Source organism: Ascaphus truei, chromosome 5 (genome assembly GCF_040206685.1).
Source record: "Ascaphus truei isolate aAscTru1 chromosome 5, aAscTru1.hap1, whole genome shotgun sequence".
Lineage (NCBI taxonomy): Eukaryota > Metazoa > Chordata > Amphibia > Anura > Ascaphidae > Ascaphus > Ascaphus truei.
The window spans coordinates 125,119,328-125,142,280 of NC_134487.1; the positions used below are offsets into that span (position 1 = coordinate 125,119,328).

Genomic DNA, 22,953 nt, shown 5'->3' on the forward strand with positions numbered 1-22,953 from the left:
CTACTGTACAGTATACTGGAACTACTGTATACTCTGACTACTGTTAAATACTACTGTATGTAACCTGATGGCTGGTGCTGGTCTCTCTGTTAAGAAAAAACTGTAACTACTGAACTGTATACTTTGACTACTGTTAAATACTATTTAACCTGATGGCTGGTGCTGCTCTCTCTGTTAAGAAAAAACTGTAACTACTGTATACTCTGACTATTGGGAAAGAAAAAATCTGTGCCATACTTACCTGTATCATACTGTACTTACAATACTACAGCACAGTACTACTTTCCTGATGCTTGCTCATTACGCGCGATCACAATGGGCAACACAGTGGCAATATGGTCTATATATTTATTGCAGCGTTCCACGGTGAGTACATCGTTCCAAAAACTCATTATGCCTTTCAACAACTCGTCCTTTTTGGAGGGTTTCGCCACTTCCCGGGTATGGTCCTTCAGCTGATGCCAGACCATTTTGATCGGATTGAAGTCTGGCGATCTGTCATTGGAAAAAAAGGACAATTAGTTTAAGAGATACAGTACACAGTAAAAACAGTGGGAAAAAAATGAGACACGGTTACCGCACTTACTCCGCTGGCATCTTCACCCAGTTGATACCGCGCTCAGGGATATGCGCTGTTGACGCGGTGTGCTTCGGATCATTGTCTTTGTAGAAGCGGTGACTATCTGGGAACTCGCGTGTGATATATTGCACTATCTCAGGGACAATGTTGTCTTGGAAGAAAGCTTTATTCATGATTCCTATAGCAAGAAAAGAAAAGTGCTGAAAAAAATGCACAATAGTACAGTACAGTGCATACAGTAAGGCTACACTAGTAAAGTACAGTGCATAAGGCTACATTATATTTTATATATTTTACCTTCAAAGATGACAATGCATCCTGGTACACGCCTAGAGATGGCACCCCACACATGCAGCTTCACGGGGTGTTTTGGCCGCAGCTTCAAAGATATGCGGCCTTTTTTGTGGAATGCAAAGCTTGCAAATCTCTCCAGCGACACAGTAGACTCATCAGTGAAGATGCAATCCTGGAAAGTTTCCCCACTGTCGATCCATGCCTGGGCCTGGACCACTCTTTTGATTTTGTTTGCGTCCCGTATCATGGGGTACGCTCTGTAATGACAAGGAATAAATAATTTTAGCGGTACAGTACAGTTTCCTAAACAACACTTTTACCTCCTGTACTGCCCAGTACTAACCTCACACGTCCATATTTCCATCCAATGCTGCGTCTCATCTTCTTTATGCTGGTCTCGGATACAGTGAGATTGTGATTTTCCTGCAGAGTGCATTTGACCCTTAATGCACTCTTCTCATCATTCTCCTCACTTATTTTGTCCACCAGAAGAGTTGTCTCCCTACAATGTAAAGAAAATATATTGTTTTGTTAATATGCAGCAATATAAAAATTATATATACTGTTGTACTGTAATATAAATATAAAAAATATATATACTGTTGTTATATAAATATAAATATAAAAAAAATATACTGTTGTAATATAAATATACAACATATATATACTGTACTGATATAAATATAAATATACAAAATATATATACTGTACTGATATAAATATAAATATACAAAATATATATACTGTTGTAATATAAATATAAATATACAAAATATATATACTGTTGTAATATAAATCAACAGAAATAACAAAAATATTAGATTTAAATTAAAAAAATTTTTTTTTTTAAGTTGTATAAATATACTTACGCGTTAGTTACCCTTGGTGCCCTTTTGCGATCTCTGTTTTTTCCATGTGCATGATAGCTCACGGTGGTTGCTGGCACAACGAGGCCAGAAGTAGCTAACCAGCGTTGGATAGCAGCAATTCGGTGTCCGCTCATGTACATCTCCTTAATTCACATGCTGAGATCCTTGGAAATCTTTTTAACCACCATTGCTGCGATTAGAAAGAAATACAAACACAAGAATGTATATTCGATGTTTAGTCTATGTGTATTCAATGTGCAGTGAATCCACAAAATGGATGGTGTATTTATACAGTAATGACTCACATTAGAGTACGCCCACTTTCAACACCTGTACCTCACTGCCATGCATAAAAGGTTACACTCTTTGCATAGCCCACCACTCGATGATCTTTATCTGAACTTGCCCCTGTCCAGATACTGCATTACTGTATGCCATCTGCTTCCATGAATCAACCCCGATTCTACGGATGCAGGAACCCACCCGCCTCTGCCGTGCCTGTCAAGCAGAAAAAGCGAAAGGCGGTTGCCGTTTCCACGCCAAGGAAAAAGTGACAGGCTAAGGCCAATAAACAAAACCTTCTGCTGACCCCAAAGGCTAAGGGTTTTCATAGACATCAGCCTTATTATGTCAAGAAGATATACGGTGATGTACTCTCGACGCAAAACGATTGGCAGCCAACCCATCGAATCCGCAGACCACTTCCTCACATACGCTTCGACGACTCTGCCGCCGCTGTCCCAGAAATCTTCAGCCCGTCTTCTCCACCCCTCATCCTCGACGAAGCCGCCACCCTCCCGGAAACCCACAGGCTATCCACTCCAGTTCTATCCGACGACGCTGCCTCTGAAATCCACGGGTCACTTTCTCCTTTGCTCTTAGACGACTCTGCTTCTCGCCCGGAAATCCAAAGGTCACTTTCTCCATCCCTCTTTGACGACGCTGCCGCTTCTCCTCTACCGGATATCCACAGGTCACCTCCTCCACCCTTCTTCGATGTCGCTGCCGCTTCTCTCCATGGAACCCCCATCTCATCCTCCGTTGCACCCATCAACCCAGATTTCCAGACGCCATGCACAAGAAGCAGCTCGTTAGACCGGATGCTGAATGGGATAACTGTGGATCTCCCCGGGAACTCTATTGTGCTAGCAAAGATAGATTTGCTTCTGGAGACCATGCTAAATGTGGAGCAACGGATGATACATATGGATCAACGGATGGATCAAAGGATGGAGAAGATAGAGGCTGACATAGCGGTTATACATTATTTGCTCGGTGTTAATGCCCGTTTCCCCGACGCTGGAGCAGGGAGGTGACATGGATGTGATGAATGGGACCGTCGACCCCCTTCCATCACCAAGCGCACCCCCTCCACCAGAAGATGTAGTGTACATGTATGCCGTTGAGGAGGACATGACAACCCCGTCAAGACCACGCCAGGAGACAACACGGTGACCAAGACCGGAGGAAAGCTTCATCCCAGACAACCTACCACCGCCCGTTGCCTCAAGCACACCCGCTCCCAAAAGACCTACAGTCGCTCGCATCGATACGGTGTCCGACATCACCCTGTGCGATCTGCCACCGGCGCTCAGGGAGAAGTATAGGGTGAAGAGTGCTGGTGCACGCCACAAGTATGCCTTGTTACTTTTTAAGCACCATGTTCCCTACTCGTTGTACTGCGACTGGGCCTTCAAAGTGAACAACGAAGGAAATCGCGTAAAAAAGGCGCTTCCTGCCAATTTAAGAAAGAACATTCTGGATGAAATGCGGCGCTTTTATCCAATTACAGATCCTGTAATGAAAGGCGTTCGAGACTGCATTAATGGCTTTTTGTGCCATGCAAGGAATCGGCCATGGACGGACAATGTGGAGGACTTTCTGTAAGACCATACTGTTGTGCTGAACTGTATTGTACTGTACTGTACATGTTTTGACCTGCTGTACTTGAATAAAGGAGATGTGGTTGTGTGATTTTTTACTTGTATTTATACAGAAATGTTTTAACTTGCTGTCCACACACACAGGACCTGCACAATTCCAGTCCCTGAGGGCCGCAACCAGACACGGTTTTCAAGGTTGTCCTGAAAACCTGCCCTGTTTGCTGCCCTCGAGGACTGTAGTGGTGCAGGTCTGACTGACAGTTTTGCACACCATCCCACTGTACTGTATATGTTTCTTTAATAAAGGAGATGTTTCGTTTGTATACTGTATTTTATGAATAAAGTTTTTTTTGTAATCACAGGTAAGACCATACTGTTGTGCTGAACTGTATTGTACGCTACATGATTTGACCTGCTGTACTTGAATAAAGGAGATGTTGTTGTGTGTCTTTTTACTTGTATTTATACAGAAATGTTTTAACTTGCTGTCCACACACACAGGACCTGCACAATTCCAGTCCCTGAGGGCCGCAAACAGGCACGGTTTTCAAAGGTTACCCTGAAAACCTGCCCTGTTTGCTGCCCTCAAGGACTGTACTGGTGCAGACTGTTTTGCACACCATCCCACTGTATATGTTTTGACTTGCCCTTCTTTAATAAAGGAGATGTTGCGTTTTGTTTAATTTATGAATAAAGAATTTGTTTTTAAAACATTTGACTGTAAACCATACTGACTGACATAAATGTTTTCACAACTGTAGCAGTAAACCATACACCTGTTGATGTTTTGAATTGCTGTGCACTTAAAATGTTGCTACATTGTACAGTATTTGTAAATACATGTTTTTGTACTTACTCCACCAATAAAAGAACATGTTTATTTGTTTTACATTGTTCCATTGGCTCCTTTGCTACTGTAACAAAATAGTGTTTCTAGAATGTCAAGGCATACTGCACTGTATACTGTAGGCATGCTCAGTATAAGAGTAGTAAAAAAAAATAGAAGACACATACTGTACTGTACTATATGTACTGGCACTGTAATACATGTAGAATAAATGCATAGTTTTATTTTTTCGGGTTTATTACACAGTATACTGTATATAAAAAAGTATTGTATACTGTACGGCCGGAAAACATCAGCATACTGTTTCAGGTACAGTATTCTATCCTAATCAATAACAACGGCCACTAAACTGTAGACTCCGGTACGTGGCTTTTTAAATCTGATTCAGCAATGTACAGGCATTGTTACACAAAGCGATATTAGCCATAGAAATCCCTCCATTAGCCATTTTCTTTTCTGAGGAAAAACAAAAAGAAAAGTTTTACTGTAATGGTCAGCCCCCTAAAGACGCTCCCAGCCAGTCCCACCAATAATTTTCTCAGGGGGCGTCTCCTGTTCACATGCGCTTGACTTTCGAATCGCACCGATATTGATACTGCATTGTCAAAATAAAAAAAACACAGAAAATAATACGGCAACAATACTAACAATACTCACCATAGAATTTCCCATTCAGCTGGCGCCGGCGCCGGTCCACTGCCAGTCCAGTGTTCTTGATCATCCACGTCGATAGTTTGCAGCGGGACTAGTCCACCTGTAGTCAGCTGATGAGGCTGGAAATTGCTTAGGTACATGCAAGCTTGATCGAAACTGCACGCGAAATCCGGCTCAGGCTTGCTGGATAGACAGCAAGGGTTGTCACTGACGGTGGGACCGTCATTAGAAGCCGTTGCTGGTGCATTGCTTGGCAGCGACTGTCGTTTCTTAGTTTGTTTTAACACAACCCTTCGCCTTTTGCCGTCATCATGATCATAGATACAGGAAAAAGCCGGTGATACACACCAATACCCTCCAACAAATTGTGGCTCAATACGATAAAAACAGGGATCGCTACATAACCTTTTCCTTATTGCACGCTTCCACGTACTGCACCAACACACTTTATTCGAGCAAATACCCAGTATGTACCTGGCAGATACCTGGAATGCGCCGCTCCTCACCTCTGACAAGCCCCGTTGCGTTTGCCTTCCCAGCCTGGGTTCATGCCTGGCTGACGGACGGCTGATCTGTTAAATGATAATGATTAGGATTTAATAGGCTGCAATGCTTCGCGTGTCTACCAGATGGCATAAATTCATGAATTGTAATGCAGTATATATATATATACTGTGCAGTATTGCAGCCAGCGGGAATAAAATGCTTCAATCCCTGCCTGGAAAATACCTCAATGCACTCGGGCAGAAAACAGTCACAAACCTCAATACACCCGGGTATACCCGAACTCGTGGGACTAGCCGAGCTCGAATAAAGTGTGTCGCCAGTGTATGAGGAGCTGGCGAAAATTTGTAAAAGTCATAGTTTTCGATAAAATACTGATACATTTGAACAACTGTTGCCCTCTTATCCTCTGTTGCATTAATCGCGGCCCATATCAAATACGCGTAACTTCTGTCGGGTTTTTGGAAAGCGGGCTGCACTTGAACACTCATGGCGGGCGGCGGGTCTCTGGAGAATACTGTAACCGAAACTGGTCTTTGTCTTTCTTTAATATGAAAAGCCTAAATTGATACATTTTTGCAACCTCTTCCTTCAGTCTCAAGGCCAAGTTACAATAGCACACTGTGGTATCTTTTTTATACGAAACACCTGCAAGTCAACACATTACTGAAGCGCATGCGCATTACAATTCATGAATATCTGCCATCTGGCGGACATGCGAAGAATTGCAACCTATTAAATCCGAACCATTCTCAATTAACGCATCAACCGTGCGTCAACCGCGCATGACCCGTGGCTGAGAACGCAAAATAAATGCGACATGCTCCAGGTGAAGTGCGTCGCATTCCAGGAAAAAGCCAGGGAAAAACCGGCGATGTGTTAGACTCAGATGAGCCGCAGCAGTACTCCCAGGAACCGGCTGGATATCGGAAAGAACCATGGCAACGATGGACGCCGCATAGAGCGATGCAACACACCCCTGACACTGGACAGGGTGGTTGGATGCTGGTGATGATGCCGGAGATGATGTCAACCTGCATGGAGATGGGATACGCCCTCCCTAGAGGTTGGAGATGGATGATTCAACACTGCAGAACCTGATTAGCAAATTAGAGCACATGGTTGCTGTGATTTTGGGACTTTTTAATGCATGTATGTAGGAGTAGTGGTCCCGTGGGGTCCAATGGCAGAGCACAGCAACAAAAACAATGGGGGCTGCAAACCAGTAGTGAATGCTAAAACATATTTATTAGGTGGTCAAACAAGGTACATATTCACTCTGACGTGTTTCGGGACCTGCGTCCCTTTATCTAATATTTAATGCATGTATGTTTGTTCACTAGTCAATGCCACTTCACTTGAGAAAAGCCAGCAGGCCGAAACGTTGTGTGTTCTATGGCACAATAAATTCTTTATGATTGAAATCTGTGTGCCCTTGTCCATTAATTACATTGGATATATTGCACGAAATGCAGGTCTTCCCTGGGACTAAGGAGCACTGGGTAAATGTACCACAAGTTATTGTTATTTTTCATTGGTGTGCACAAATATCCTTTCTTGTCGCTTTGATCTAGAAAAAGGCACAACATTTTTTGCACATTACCACTGAATGGAGAGTCAACTTATTTTCTGAGCACAAAATATAATAAACACACAGATACCCAGCAAGCTCTAAGAAACCCCCCAAAATTACAACTTTGTATAGCTGGTCCCAGCTTTTTTGGAGGTCAGTGGCTCCTCCCTCCCAGGGTTTAAGCTCACTCGTCCCCCCTTTCCAAGTATGCAGGTTTTCTTTTCATGCAGCTGGTTGTGACAGGTTCAATGCTAGGACCATTTTTCCTCTAATTATAGAGGTAAATAAGAATTTTAATCAGTTAGTGTTAGGACCTGCGAATTTGGTCATTCCTTGATGCAAGCTTACACGCTTTGGCCACAGGGTTAACTAAATGACCCATTTTCAAGAGATATAGGCATTTCATTGTGTATTTTTGTCACATTGGATGTTGCTCTGGAGTTCTTTGTTTCTTGTTGTACACAAAATATTATTATTATTATTATTATTACTTTAATTATATAGTGCTTTTCTCCAAATGAGACTCAAGGCACTTCATAATTACAAAGAAAAAACATTTTTTAAAGCAGCAGTTCCTCATGAAATTTTATTTCCATTTTTAACTCCTCATTTTTATCCGGATTCAAGCTGAGGGTCACCAGAGCTGAACCATGTACATTTTTCTCCTGTTTCCTGCCTGAGACACCTACTGGTAAAAGCAGGTTCCAACCCACCCTTGAGTAAACTAAATAGCCTCCTATTGGTCCACATGGTACTGGGCAAGTACAGGCTCTACTTTCACCGCTAAGTATCTTTGGAACCCTGGGGTCCAGGAGTTTAAATTAACGTGGGAACTGTTAGCAATCCTTCACATGAAGATTCAAGGGAGTGAATGGGAGTTTAGGTAACCTGAAGCTCTTAGAGATATCTGGGACCATCTTGAAATAGATGCGTAACCCTACAGGCCGCCAGTGCAGGGAATAGAAAAATGGTGTCATGTGGCAAGAACAATTGTGGTTAGTTAGGAACCTGTCCGCAGCATTTGCACCAGCAACAGGCAGCGCAATTCTGTTGTGTTGTGTTTCCCAGGTAAAATGTATTGCAGTAATCCAGGTGTAAAGACAGAAAAGGCATGAATCAGAGTTGGGAGATTCTCTACATCAGCGTTTCCCAGATGGTGGGTCGCGACCCGGCACTGGGCCATGAAAGCAAAATGCCGGGTCACCTAAAAAAATTCTCGAAAACCTAGGTGTTTCGTTTTTGGGTTTTCGTTTCTTCACGAAACTCTAAAATACGAGTAAATAACGTTGAATCGGGACTATTGAATAAATAATTAAATTAATCGAGACGAACGACGCGCTCCGTCTGCGTCCGCACCTCACCGTGCCATTTCGGAGTCTCGTTGTTCGCGGCAAAGTAGCCCAACCAATGGCGAGGCTGCGCGGCGGCGGGAGAGACGCGACTTGCGATCTGGTTGCCAGTTGAAGCTCCATAGTAGTACATTCAGTCAGTTTCATTGGGAAACATTCTGAGGTGCGGTGACGTGGGAGACTATAGGATCCGGGTATCGCGAGAACACGCAACACCCGGAAGTCACGCAGTCGCGTTGTGGTGTCTGTGTGTCACAGCGCACGGGACGGACGCTCACTATCCCAAGAACCGAGTCTAGACCCTTGTACAACTGGTTATGTAAACGGTGCTGTGATCTTTTCATTTACTGGACTTCATATTCTCTACGTGTAAGCTACTGCTTGCATTTTTATTTTATTTGTCAATACATATTTCTTCAACCTCGGTGTGGTTCTGTGCTTTTTCTTTTCTATTTGCTGATTACGTTTAATTTGACAATTTATAAATGGTTAAAAAAACAAAATAAAGGCCGGTATAGGCGATAAAAATTTTAGTGGCTTACGAAGGAGAAGTATAAAAATAACCGGGCCACGGAAAAAAAAAATGTTTGGGAAACGCTGCTCTACATGTATTAAGTGCTTAATTATTGCTATGTTAATCAGCTTAAAAAATGAGGATTTGATCACAGCTGACACCTAAAGTTTAAGGGGCCTGCTCACTAAACAGTGATATGTGGGTTATAGTGCTATAAATACCCTTACAGCACAATACTGCCTGCTATGCTATTCACTAAACAGTGATAAGCAATCCCTCCAGCCAATTAGGCGAGGGAAGCCCATGACCAGGGGGCAAGCCCCCTCCCCCCTCACCTCGCTAGGATCTCTGGGTCGCCGTCGCGACCCCTTTGGGGGGGGGGGGGGGGCAGGCCAAGGGAGGCTTCAATGAGGCAGCCGGGAGTCGAATCTTCCATTCTGCTCCCGGCCTGCGACGAAATCTGGGTTATAGTGCTATAAATACCCTTACAGCGCAATACTGCCTGCTATGCTATTCACTAAACAGTGATAACAGTGCAGTATCGCACTCTAACGGCTTTTTAACGACCTTTAACAGTCTGAGGCAAAAATGTCGTTCAACAAGCCTAAGAAAGGGCAAAATCACTTTTTTGCCATTAAATGCTATTCACCAAACAGTGATAAGCTTATCGAACTTTAAAATCTCGCTATATTTAGTCGCCAGATAAAGGTTGGTGCTAAAAATATTGCAAGATGCATAAAAGCATTTTCTTTTCTTTTCTCTGCACAGGATTGATAAAGGACACCCGTGGGGAGTCCCGGGGGTCCCAGCGGCAGGTGTCCGAGGATCTCCGTGTTGTTCCCGTAGGTGTCTGGGGGCCTTCGGGTGGTCCCCATGGGTATCTGGAGGTCTTTGGGTGATCCCCACAGGTGTCCAGGGGCCTCTGGGTGATCCCCGTGGGTGTCTGGGGTTCTCCGTGTGGTCCCCGTGGGTGTCCGGGGGTCTCCGGGTTGTTCCACCGGGTGTCAGGGTATCTCCAGGTGGTCCCTGCCAGTGTCAGGGGGTCTCCATGGGTCCCCACTGGCCTCAAGGGGTCCCCCACCGCCTCCAAAATCAATCTTGTGCAGTGCAAAAAATTGCAGCCAGTTTCATTACCTTAGTGGCTAACCGCTAAGGTAATGAAAGGGTTAAAAATCAAGCACTGCATAGTTGTTGCATAGAAAAAAGCTCCGGTTCTAGCTCCAGGATAAGCATATATTGTAGAGCAAGACTGTACAATAATATTGAAGTATACCAGGTGCTGGCTGGGAGACATAACTACTGTGGGGAGCCGTGGTAAGTGAATGTGATGAGCCAAGTATGCTGAATAGCGGAGGAGATATTAGGTAAGCAGCTTGAAGGGAATCTAAACAACCTGTGTGGGTAATGCTAATAGAGGGAAATTGTCGTCTTTAGTTCACGATCCGGCTGGGAAGAACCTTCTGTGTGTCTGCTGTCCTTGGTGAGGAGTTTCAGCTACTCCATGTGATGCACCGTCTCCGGTTCAAATGGGCGATCGTCCGTTTGGGATGAAGGTAAGTATACTATCATGGATCAGTAGAGCCTTGACGCATCACTCCAATTGTATCGAGAATGCAAAGAACAAGCAAGGGATTGGTGGACACGGACCCGAGGAAAAAATGTGAAACTCATCGGGTTAATTAAAAAAAGTTTATTAACTACATGTTAAAAGACACAAAACAAATATAATCAAAAAATAAAATCTCCTCCCACGTGTTTCACGCTCAGAGGGCGCTTTCTCAAGGAGAACAAAGGGGTAAATGAAATGTTTTTAACCCCTCCTTCTAAATCAGTAACAGCTGAAAAGTATTTATAATTAAATAAAAAAATGGCATAATGACGTCAACTTAAAGGGAGGGAAGCACTCCATTTACATGAACTCACATCCTTTAAAAAAAAAAAAAGAGGTTCTGTCACATGATACACCATCCAATCGGATTGGAGGTGTGTCATTTGACAATCAAATGTGACATCACAGGTTTATATAAGGCCTGTACCGTCTCATTTGACCTCAAGAAGACGACGGAACAACATCCGCCCCTGGAATGGATTACAAATACTGAAGAAAGAAGAGAAGAACAGAACTTACCTGAAGCTGAAGATCATTGCGTTGCGGATTGAGAGCTTCTAGATACATTGGGAAACAGAGCACGAAGACATCTAAACGTAAGAAAAACATTGAATGTATGTAATTTTTATTTTTCAGGTGTTTTGATTGTATTTTTGAATTTTTATTTTTTTGCTTGCCCAGTAACTGCCAATGTTGTTATCTGTGCCCCTTTAGGGCTATAGATGAATACAGTGACGAGCAATTATTTTTTCTATTTCTTTTATATGAATTTTTGTTTATTGCTTTGTATAATTCTTGTGCTTTTTTGTTGATTGTTTTTGTAATTCTTGAGCTGAACCACATTGATTTCAGCCTCGGGGACCCCCTGCTTCCCGAGATACAGGCTCTGGGTGCCGATATCCCTGCAATTTTAAAATCCTCTGCGTCACGGGACCGGGGGATTTAAATCCTGCAGAGGGATACCGGCACCCCATACTGATGCACTGATTTTATCACTGTTCAGTGTATAGGCCCCTAAGTGTCAAGCCACAAACAAGGACCTCTGGGAACCCATGAGTTTAAGGCCAATTGGTTGACCTACAGTGGCTGCAGTCGTCTTGTAATCAGAATATGATTTAATCTCAACCAATTGGCACTCATCCACTCTAGAAGCTCAGTTAAACGACCATTGAGGACTGCTAATGGGTCTTTAGTAACTGGGGGAAAGGACAATAGAATTGGGTGTTATCTTCATAGAGGTGATAACTCAGGACGTCATCCGTTAATGTCACTGAGTGGTAGCATGTATATCAAAAATAGCATGGGAGATACTGTAATACAGAGCCCTGTGGCACACTACATGACAGGGACATTGATATTGAGGAGTATACTCCTGAAGACATTATCTGTGACCTGAAAATTAAACACAATTTGAACCAGCTGTGGAATTGGCCACCCTGTCCACAGAAATCCTTCATGCGCTCCATTAAAATATCATGGTCCATGGTATCAAATGCTGCAGAAAGGTCAAGGAGGACTAGGATTGAAAAGTCACCTCTGTCTCTCACCACCAGAAGATCATTAAGCACCCAAACCAGAGCCATATGTTGTCTTCTGAAACCTGACTCAAATGGGTCATAATTACTGTATTGTGGGTCAACAAATGGGTTTGCATGTGCAGTTACAACCCCTTTCTCAATAACCTTCCCTAGGAAAGGTGTGTGTGTGAAACAGGCCTGTAGTTTGCCATGCATTATGGTTCTAATTAAGGCTTTTTTTTAGCACTCTGATTACTACTTCCTTCCGCGGTTCTGGAAATATCCCCATTTGTAAAGTGCAGTGAAATATTTTGACAAATACTAAGCAGATTACATCAACACACCCTTAGATTTAAGAAAGCATGTTGGGACTGGATCTAAATTATAGGTAGTTGGGTGCATTAAATAGTTTTCACAATGTCTTCCACATCTACAGTATATGGTTAAAGCTAGTCCATGAAGCCACAGAACCCACGTTCACATGCCTGAACCCTCAAACTTTTTTGACTTCACTATCAGAACTGAGAACACTTTATCAGCAAAGAAGAGTGCAAACTCATCACAACCTGCCTGGGAAAAGGCTACATCAGACTGCAGGGCCTGCAAAGGCTCATCACAGTGTGAAGAGCTGAGCTGGTCTATTGTCCGCTTCCACAATCTCTTGTAACATGAACACTGTCTTCATATAAGTGATTGCGGACTGGTATTTTGTTATATACTCGATACGTTTAAGCTTGCCATGCAAACCCTCCTCCAGCATGGTTCAAGCCTGTGACCCCTCTTCTTTAATTCCCTAATAGTACTGTTGAGCCAAGGGGTTTGGTGGTCTGAGGTGAGAGGTTGTACTGTATATGAACAGGAGCAATAGTATCCCTTGCAGCCATCATACCCATATTCTAGTGATATACAAGAGCACAGGGATCCTCACAGGCACCCACACATCAGAGAGATCCAGGTTTAGCAACAAGCCCTGTGGAGTGAGACCCTTTAACAGGCATTGCCTGGTCATTTCATGGAGGAAAACCTATTTGGGGGTCTGTAATGAAGAACTAAACGGTGATCTGACTAAATTACCAGGTCTACTGTTAGTTCAGAGACCTCTAACCCGGCCTGGAAAATCAAATGTGTATCCACTTTTTTGAGTCACAGAGAAACCTGCTTTTGTCAGGCCCAAAGCACCCATCACACAGAAGATGTCTTGACCACATTTTGAGAGATTATAATTGACCCAAGCCCTGACATTCCTAAACATAAGTCATCTGGGGTGCCCCAGTGCTGGGCCAGCAACGAGGTCTGCAATTACTAAAAAAAATAGGATTGATTAGTAATCACAGGTCAAGGTAAGTGTTCTTTTTGCAAACACCAATTGAAATATAAAGGACATGATCAAAACCTATATATTGCATCGGTTACACATTTATCTTTTTTTCACCATGTACAATTTCATAATGTGCAAAAAAAAAAATACCAATTTTCACTCTGGTTATTCTTTTTAATTAAAGAAATTTCTTGAGAGAAATGTGAATCTTTCACTATCTAATATTAAGTTATGTTGTTTTGGAAAAATATTGGGGGTATTTACTCTAGATGGGCGGTTTGGGATTCCTGGAATCCCAACCCCCCTGAACAGGGGGAGTGCCAACCAGGGGAAGCCAAATTACAATCTTGTTTTTGATTCCTACTTGGCTGAAATCTCACAGCTTTTCCTTTCCTAAAAAAACTCCCTTCCCTTGCCACCACTTTGTGTTGGCAAGGGAAGGGAGGGTGGGAGTGAGGCAACACAAAGTGCTGAAGCCTAAAAACTATCAGAGACAGAAAGCAGAAGAGCTGGGCAGAGAGACCAACAGTATAGAGGCAGAGCTAAACTAGGTTGGCATACCATCATCTGACCTATTGTTACTCTGTACCAGTATACTAGTTAATTTAGTTCCAGTTGGGTTAACGCTGTTAGGTTACTTGTGTGTGTTGGGTATATATTGTAAACTAGGTTGCCATAGAGATCCCCCCCATCTGACTTGTCTCTACTCTTACCAATGTACCAGTCAGTTCAGTTCTAGCAGGGTTAACAACTAAACACTGTTGGGTTACCTGTGTGCATTAGATATATACTGTAGTATACTACTGTAGGTTGACATACCTAGTCTCTACAATCTACCATTATACCAGTCAATTCGGTTCCAGTTGGATTAACACCATTAGGTTTCCTGTGCTGGGTATAGAGATAATTTTTTTTTAAATTATTATTTTAGTTTAAGTTAGAATGGTTTAGTTTCCTATTTGTTCTTACAATGTCATACTTACTTTGAGCATTTTTTTTATTTTTTACTTATTTCAGCATTTCCCTAATTATTTGGGGGTTTTCCATAATTTCAACATCAAAACACAATTTATTTTTTTTAGAACTAAAACACCGGTGAAAGTGCACACCCTGTACTGTACCATGTACAAAAAATGACAACCCGTTCCTCAGTATTATAATGTTTTACAAAAATCCCTCTCTACAGTATGTGGACTACATTCACTTAAGAATCCAAATTAATTGTGCCTAATTTTCATTGATGTCAATTTTATAATGATCTAACTACTTACTTTTGCACAGGCTAATATCTTGGGCTTAGAAAAATAGCATGTTTAACCATTGCAATTATGGCTGCTCCAACCAAAATGTCCCCTTCAATGCACTTTAAACCTACTTACAAAAAAGACATTCTGTTTGGCAGCCGCATAAACGTAAGTATATATTGCATTTACTCAACCAACATTTCTTTGAGCTCTTCATGAGTATAACATTTGCCAACTGCCCTTTTACTTCCTAGACTTTTGTAGTTATACACTCCTTTATTGTAGTTGTGCACTTTATCAAATAGCCTTGTGGATTCCTATCTTTTGTACTTTATTTTCCTATTATTGGTGTGTCTGACATGAGCCTCAGCACCTGCAAGCTGCATGCTCATGTTACCATGCATACTTTTTGACACCTTAAGTAATGTTACTGGGTTTCCCATGCACCTGCTTCAAAACAGCTAATTTTGTTGGCATACGCAGGCCTTTTATTCACTCTTAAGTATTTGTATTCTGGCACTAATATTAAGTGACAAATCTGCTGCTGTGATCAAGTTTAGGAAACATGCAGTATCAATGTTATAATGCTGCCTTGCTGACAAGAAAAATACCAACATCTGATTTTGGCAAAGAAGGGGATTTATGGTTTAGATCATATGCTTTAGGACAACATTTCAGTCAACTTTTATGTGGGCATCACGCCATGGATATAATCATTTTAAAGGATTATGTGCATGCAGCAACATGGAAAACCCTATAGTGGATTAGTGAAGTGTTAAGATGTCCCAGACACTTACCTGTATTTAAGTTTGAGACTACAACTAACTATTTTATTTCTCCATAGGCTAAATTATTATTGACGTATAAGAAATCTGAAGCTACTATGATCTAGGGTGAGGAAGGGGGAAAATAATCTCTGAAGCACTGTAGATGTACTCCACTTTCTCCACTATTACTGGTAAACAGTAGCCATACCCTAGCAGCAAGACATTGAAAATTAATATATGAGAAGATTATAATGACACTGTCAAATATGATGTCACAGTTATATTTACTTACAAGAATGAGTAAATAGTAAATTAGTCAATATAGCCACACATTACTAGTGACAGAAATATGATATAAACACAACTCTAGCGCTCAAAAAGACTTTCTCACAGTGATACAAATTTCATTGATACAATACCAAGCAAATAGAATGTCCAGTGTCCTGCAGCACAGAAAACCTGAGGGCTTGTTCAAAAAGCCTTCTTGATTGACAAGTGACGCTGATCAAGGCGGACCCTACAGAATACGTGCGGACCACGAGTTGATGTCACAGTTAGACAACCGCAGAAGTGGATAGTAAAAAGTACACATGAGGGATGCCGAGAAAACTTCCAAGCAGGACGGACTAGTCGGCTTCAGACCAAGGGTACTAATCTCCTAATGAATATGTGGAATATGAGGCAAGATCTCTTCATCCACTATAGCATATGCTGAAGAAATCTATGTGCTATAAGTTTTTTCTATCTATGTATTTCCACTCATCAAGGGTGTGTTTCCACTTTGTGTATAAACACTAATTGGTTTATGGATGCAGGGTTCTCTTGGGATCATTTGTAATAGTACTCTCATAGTTAAATCCATTACTCACCTTTTATAAAGTATCATTGAGAGCACATCCTAGGGGAAGAAGAATCCTTTGAAGTTGCTTTATTTAACTTTATGTGCACAATAAGGTGTTTAAAGGAATACAGTTATATGTAACGTATTGAAGCACATGCATTGTTGTTGGTTTTCTTCCCACATATGTGTTGGAGAATAACGACACCATCCACCAGGATCCAAGCACCAAGGAGGACTTTTTTCTGTATAAGCCACACATTCCTGTTCTCAGTAATAATTGATTTTCCCATTTATTATGGTTTAAAATAATCCCACCTTTTTTTAAGCTCCACATTAATTTTTCTTTAAAAATGCAGGTCTGTGTACATCCGCACACACTTGACAATGTCTCTCCATTGACCACCATCTCATATTTGAAATGTCAGTGTAATAATATTGTCAATTGATAATTCTTCTTCATATTTATTGATAAATAAAATGTGTGGATTTCCATGTAGACACGTATCCATGATGTTCACTAAATGCAGTCTGTACCATTTCCAGAGTTAATTTTTTTCATCTAATAATACAATTAAATTCAAAATGTGACTGAAGCCTTCATAGTCCATGGGAAGTACGGACCTTGCACACTTCAGCCATCATATTACATGTGAGATGGAGTCAATATGTAGAAACAAAACCAGAGTATGATAGATCCAGCTATTTAAGATTGAGGATTTGATCACGGCTGATGTACCTAAAGTTTAAGTGTCAAGCCACAATCAGTAACAACTGGGAACCCCTGAGTTTAAGGCCAATTGGTTTACCAAGCTGCAGTCTTGTTGTCATCAGAATATGATCTCCTACCATGAGCACCTATGTCTTATCAAGATTTAACCTCAACCAAGTGATTGCTAATTCACAGGTTTTTAGGTATTTGGAAATGTTCGTATTTTGCATAATTCCTTACAAAACTCCGGTTCCATTGGACTTCAGTGAATATTCCCCATAATGTCGGGAATGTGTTAGTAATTATTTTAAAGAAATAACTTAATTATGTTGGATTTGCAGCACAGTAATGGCCAATGAACCAATGTGATCAAGTCAGGCTGAATCCAAAAACAAGAAACAACCGAGTGGTGCCGGCTATTTACTTTATTAAGACTGTACAAACTACCTATTCCAACAGGTTAAAGAAGCAACCTGTGCTATTTGTGTGTGTTTTTTTTGACCTAACCGGTTTCTGAGGTATTTGCCACTTTTACTAAGGGACAGGTATTTAGTCATTCATTTAAAAAATAAAATAATGTGGTAAAAGTTATCTTGTTCAAATATGCTTTTGTACACCTTTTGCCTTATGCAGATATTCAAGCACCCCTAAATATAATTTGTTGGTACTGTATAACGCAAAATATGGAAATAATATCAAATTGTGCACTGCAGAGCTTCGGACAGCCATGCACCAAAATCTATAAATGTATTTCTATTTCTTCAAAAGGAAATAGAGAAATTATACTTTGTCACATTTAGGGGCTCTATTTGTTTGACCAAATCCTTTTGAAATGCCTGTCCTTTTGTTCCGACACTAATAAAGCTGCCCATCAATGGAGAGTAATTTCAGACAACTTATTACAGTTGTCTATATTATAACATGCCTCATCTGACAAATACAAAGGTGATCTGAGGAACACAACACTGATTTTTTTTTCCTGGAGTCTTTTTTCCGGAATTACTATTATTTAACATAACATGTCTGCTTGGCTAATCTTTTTCATGTAGGGTAGTAATATAATAACTTTTTTTTTTTAATGATAAAATGCTGCAGTGTAGAAGTATCACAATCTACACAACTGCTTCCCTGCTTTTCAATAAGGTTTACATGTGGAGACGCAGCATTTTCTGTGTTTTACATGCTAAGCATCTTCTTTTGAAAGACGAGTTTGACTTGGTGTCCTCAGCCAGGTGAAAAGGCTTCCTCGCAAACGTACATCAAAATTATACCAGGGAGGGCAGCAATTCCCTTCTGCAGTCTGAATTGCTGTCCTCATAATGAACTCTGCAATGCAAAAGGATGTCTTTATGTAAAACAAAATGCAAGTGAAAAAAATAAATAAATGAAAAAGGCTTCCTTTATTGGTTATTGCATACTTTTTGTCCTCTTTTTCAGTCGACTTTTTGGCAAAATACTGCATCTTCAGCCAGGAGAAGTTGGCTGAGTATAAAAGGGCTTTTGAAGCGGTAAGTGTAAATTCAGACTTCTTTTCTTTCTTTTCTCTCTACCCTCCCCCTTCACTCCTCCTATGTCTGTAGACAGTTAAGCAGAAATAATAAGCACCGCTGCTTGTGGTACACGTCCCATGAATTACTCGAACATCAAATGTAACTTTAGAATGGAGGCACGCTTTATTCTTTTCGTAGAACTGTTCCCCAATCTATTCTTTGTTTACATGTCGTGAGCCAGAGCGATGCACAGCCATTTAATACACACACAGGAAAAAAGGAGAGGCCATTAAACAAATTAAAAGGAATGGGGATGACTAATACAGTACTCTTGGAATCTGCAATTTGATTAGTCTGAATGTAAGACACAAAAGCTGCGCCAAAGCGGGAGGGGAGTAAAACTGCTCTTTAATAACCTTCTACAATTAAATTATGGTGATGAATTTGCTATTCTGTGGTTGTAAAAAGTCCTATTATTTGAATGGCTGTGAATGAAACTCAGTACTTTCAGGGTTTTTACAGTGAAGTGCAATTAAAATGAGGCATGTTGGGTGTACTTTATAAGTGTTTAATGTTTTTATGCAGCAGAAAGTGATATCAAACAGGTTATTTAAAATAACCACGTATAAAAAGGGTTTCCTATTACAAAAATGCAAACGCTTTTTGTTAACTCTAGAAGGGCAACTTGTTGCACTTAAAGTTATGTTTGTTCAAAATGTTACTGTGCATTCCAAACATTTGCCAAAGCCGACATAAGATGTAAACTTCTCACTATGGCAAAATATTAGGCGGGTGATTTATTCTAAAGTCGGGTTAAGGAATTGACGACATTCTAAACTGTACATGACTTTTGTAGAGCGGAATACTGAGACATAGCTTTAGAAATTGGTAAGAACTTAACTGAAGCAGGTTGAAGCAATAATGCCTGCTCTTCCCCTACAAAGAGCAATTGTGTTTAAATCTGCATAGGTGCTGGGGGTCCAACGACCTCAGCAAAGCTCGCAGCTCCAGGGTATCTCTCGGTTGCTGGACAATTCGATTTCTAAATGTTGCTCGTTTGTTCAAAATAGCTACAAATATGGTCGCAGGATCACCAATAGAAAACCGATGAAGTGTTTTTGTAATTGTGGGTCGGACTGAGGCTGACCTTTTGGGGGCCATATTGTTCTAATGGAAAAGGGATACTTTGCGATTGAGCTACGTACTATACTGGTAAAATAATAATTGAGCAACGCAAATTGCTGCTTTAAGTAACATACTTTTCACTGTGTTATAATAATTTTATGACTCCAAAATCCTTGCACCTTGACAAAGTGATTGTGTTTTATTTCAAGCAGCAGAAGCACAGGAAAGCGGTTACAGTCTGAAATAATAATAATGTATGATGTTCTAAGAATATCATGTGTCACTGGCATCAGATGGAGGGTAAAGAGTTACACACTACGTCCCAGATGTAAAGAGGTCTGCTAACCTAGTGCTAATTACGGACCGTTATCACAATCATTATTATTTCCCGGAGGTTAACACATATCCATAAAGCTAATAATATGTGTAGCCCCCTGTAAACAGCATGGGCTATAACATCTTCCTAACACTGGGGTAAGTCCTGTTAATGACAGGCCCCAGTAGTGATCATGGGTTCCCCCCCCCCCCCCGTAAGCCCTGCCTGATTGATAGATACAAGCCTGACTCTGCTGTAGGCCTGATGCAGAGGGGAGGTTCTGTTGATGTCATGAGGGGCGGGGCTGACCAAACTTAGTTGCAGTTCCTGTGTGCTCTCTGTTCTGTTAGTGTTGGAGTGTCTGACTGAACAGTCAGATGGTGTGAGCTAGATCCTAGGTCCCAGAGGAGTAGGGGCTAGTGAGTTATAGGTGGACCAGTGCCCCTCACCCTGCTTAGGGGGTGAGGGAAGAGCTAGCCCCACCCTGAGCGCCCTGGGCTGAGGGTGGAGGCAGGGAGCAAAGACCCCCTTCAGACCATCCTGAGGAGAACTATTTGGAGGGAAGGAGAAGAGAAGGAGACAGATCCTGTACACTGTGAAGGAAGTGTTTTGCTGTGTACTATTGCTGCTCTAATAAGCTGTGAGTACAATAAAGACCCTGTGGCTTTTACCAAAGACTGTGTGATTGGAGCATTCATCCCTGGACCAGGGCGGTTCTTCTATACGGGTCCTCTCCCATATCCCTGGGAGCTATAGAAGATGGAGGCTCTGCACCACCACTAAGATACCATGGAGGCCAATACCCCAGAAGCCTGGTCCTGTCTCCCCCCATAACACCGCGGGAAGCTCAGGCCCTCCTGTTCCACGCAGGTATGCACCACCACTATGCATGTAATCTGCCTTCACGCACCCTAGACACCACAGATGAGTCTGGGGGGGGGGGGGGGAACAAGGGTTACATTTGGAGGCGAGCTGCTGAGATGCCAGAACAGGTCAGGCTTATAGCGAGGCGGAACAGGAAGAGTGAGATGCACTCTCTGTGCAAGTGCTGGAGAAGGAAGGGCGCAATTGTACACTGAGGGTAGTCAGGGGAGCGTAGACTCTCACACAGTATGCCCTGGACGTCCTTAGGAGGTGGCGTAGGAGAGGTGAATAGCTATAGCTGTTCAAGTCCCTTGAGGCAGATAGCGTGAGGCAACTGGGGGGGTGAGCCTGTTAACTAGTCCAGGGACCATGGCCCAGGGCCCGCGCTATGAGTGGCCAAAAGTAGGAGATGCCCGTACCTAGGGAGATGCCCGGTACACTAGCTATCACCCACACAAACGCACCACAGAGCACTTGCACCGTAGACACCGAGTACAGTGCATGGAGGAGAGGAGTTCCGCTGAGCCTGGGGTAAAGCCACCTCATATTAGTGGGATACAGAAACAGAATGCAGAGCACACGAGTTGAGGTCAGTCAGTGTCTAGGTACGAGATACCCAGTAGACACTGAGAATAGGGCACATGTACATTTGGAGGGCTCATCCAAGATGGCGTCCGTCCTGACATGTGCTCCGTGGAGCAAGAGAGCCGATCTAAAATGGCGGTTCCCGCCAATCCTGGAGCAAGCACGTGAATCATGCAAAGAGACAGTGAGAAAAATGTGGCGGGAAATGTGCAAGAGTCTGGCGCCAAACCCAGATTCCTTACAAGAGGAGCGGAGCGGCGCGAAAGCCCACCCACCTGTGCCGTGGCTGGTCAGAACGCCAGGTCACGTCACACTGATGGAGAGAAGGCCCTGCCTCTGGATTCCACCAGAGGGAGGAGGCCCCAGGAGAGCCAATCAGGAGAGTTCTCCCCAGCGAAGGGAGGGACCGGAAGCCAGAGCGAAGAGCTTCACTTTTGTCTGGCATTCGAGGAGCAAGGAGCTGAAACACTGAGCTGTTCCAACCCTGAGCGAACCATGACCGAGATGAATACTTCGATCTTCCAAGTACCAGGCGGCTTGCTGGTAATAAAGATCGCGGAGCAAGAATACCTGAGGTGCCTGTGCGTCCACTGCGGGGTACCTGGCGAGGTACCCAGCACCAAGGCACGATGCTTCCAGTGTGGCACGTTCTACTTGTGGCCTACCGAGCCGGGGCCACTGACTGAGACCCCACAGGGTGCCTCTTCGGGAACGATAGCGGAGGGGGCGGAAAGCACAGAGAGAATGGCCCTGGTTCCCCGTTACAAGCAGCCGGGAAGAACCCAGGCCCGACTGGCTGTCGAGCCAAAAGAGCCGTCGACGGAGAAGAGCGCGACCGCAGTGGAGGTACCGGAGCCCGCCAGCTTCATACCTATACCCACTGGTTGTATCGCAGAAGAACCCGGTGACTCCCGAGCGGAGGATCCGATCATGATATCCTCAGAGGAAGAGGCTGGTGTACCATCGGTGGCGATGCGCCTACCGGCGAACCACCCACGCGGCATCAAGGAGGAGCAGACGAGCGCGGATACCGTCCGACAGCGAGCGCTGGTGCGACCGGAGGCTCGTAGCAGTCCCACGGCCGTGATGACTCCCAGTGCGGAGGAGATGGCGATCGAGACGACCCTAGAGGAGCCCGATTTCATCAAACAGCAGCGGAGCGCTAAGGAGATTCCACCACCCCCTTACTCCCGCCAGGCGAAGACCGCAACCACGGAGGACAAGGAGAGGCTTGAGGCCTACTTGTCCGGCCGTGCACCGGATGCTCCGCCACCGCCCATGCCGGTCCTCGACGCACTTCCGGTGCGTGACCACGGAGCGGATGGAGATTCTGCGGGCACCCCTGAAGACGTTGTTTCCGGTTCCACCGGAAAGAGAAGGCCGGGAGCGCTGTTCTCCTCACGAAGCATAGATACAGCCCTTGCTCTGGCTACCCTAAGGAGTCGAGGCCCCTCTAGAGAAGCCAGAAGCATGGCGGAGAGCGCATCTAAGAAAGCGTCCA

General features: G+C 43.1%; 1 protein-coding gene across 1 annotated transcript in view; it reads left to right on the top strand.

Moving 5' to 3' along the window:
• The window catches only part of C5H12orf42 (chromosome 5 C12orf42 homolog), a 456,508-nt gene that overhangs the window by 356,111 nt on the left and 77,444 nt on the right, over positions 1-22,953 (top strand). Inside the window, exon 12 of the mRNA XM_075599098.1 lies at positions 18,510-18,580. Coding sequence (XP_075455213.1) covers positions 18,510-18,580 — 71 coding nt within the window. The remainder of the gene's footprint in view (positions 1-18,509; positions 18,581-22,953) is intronic.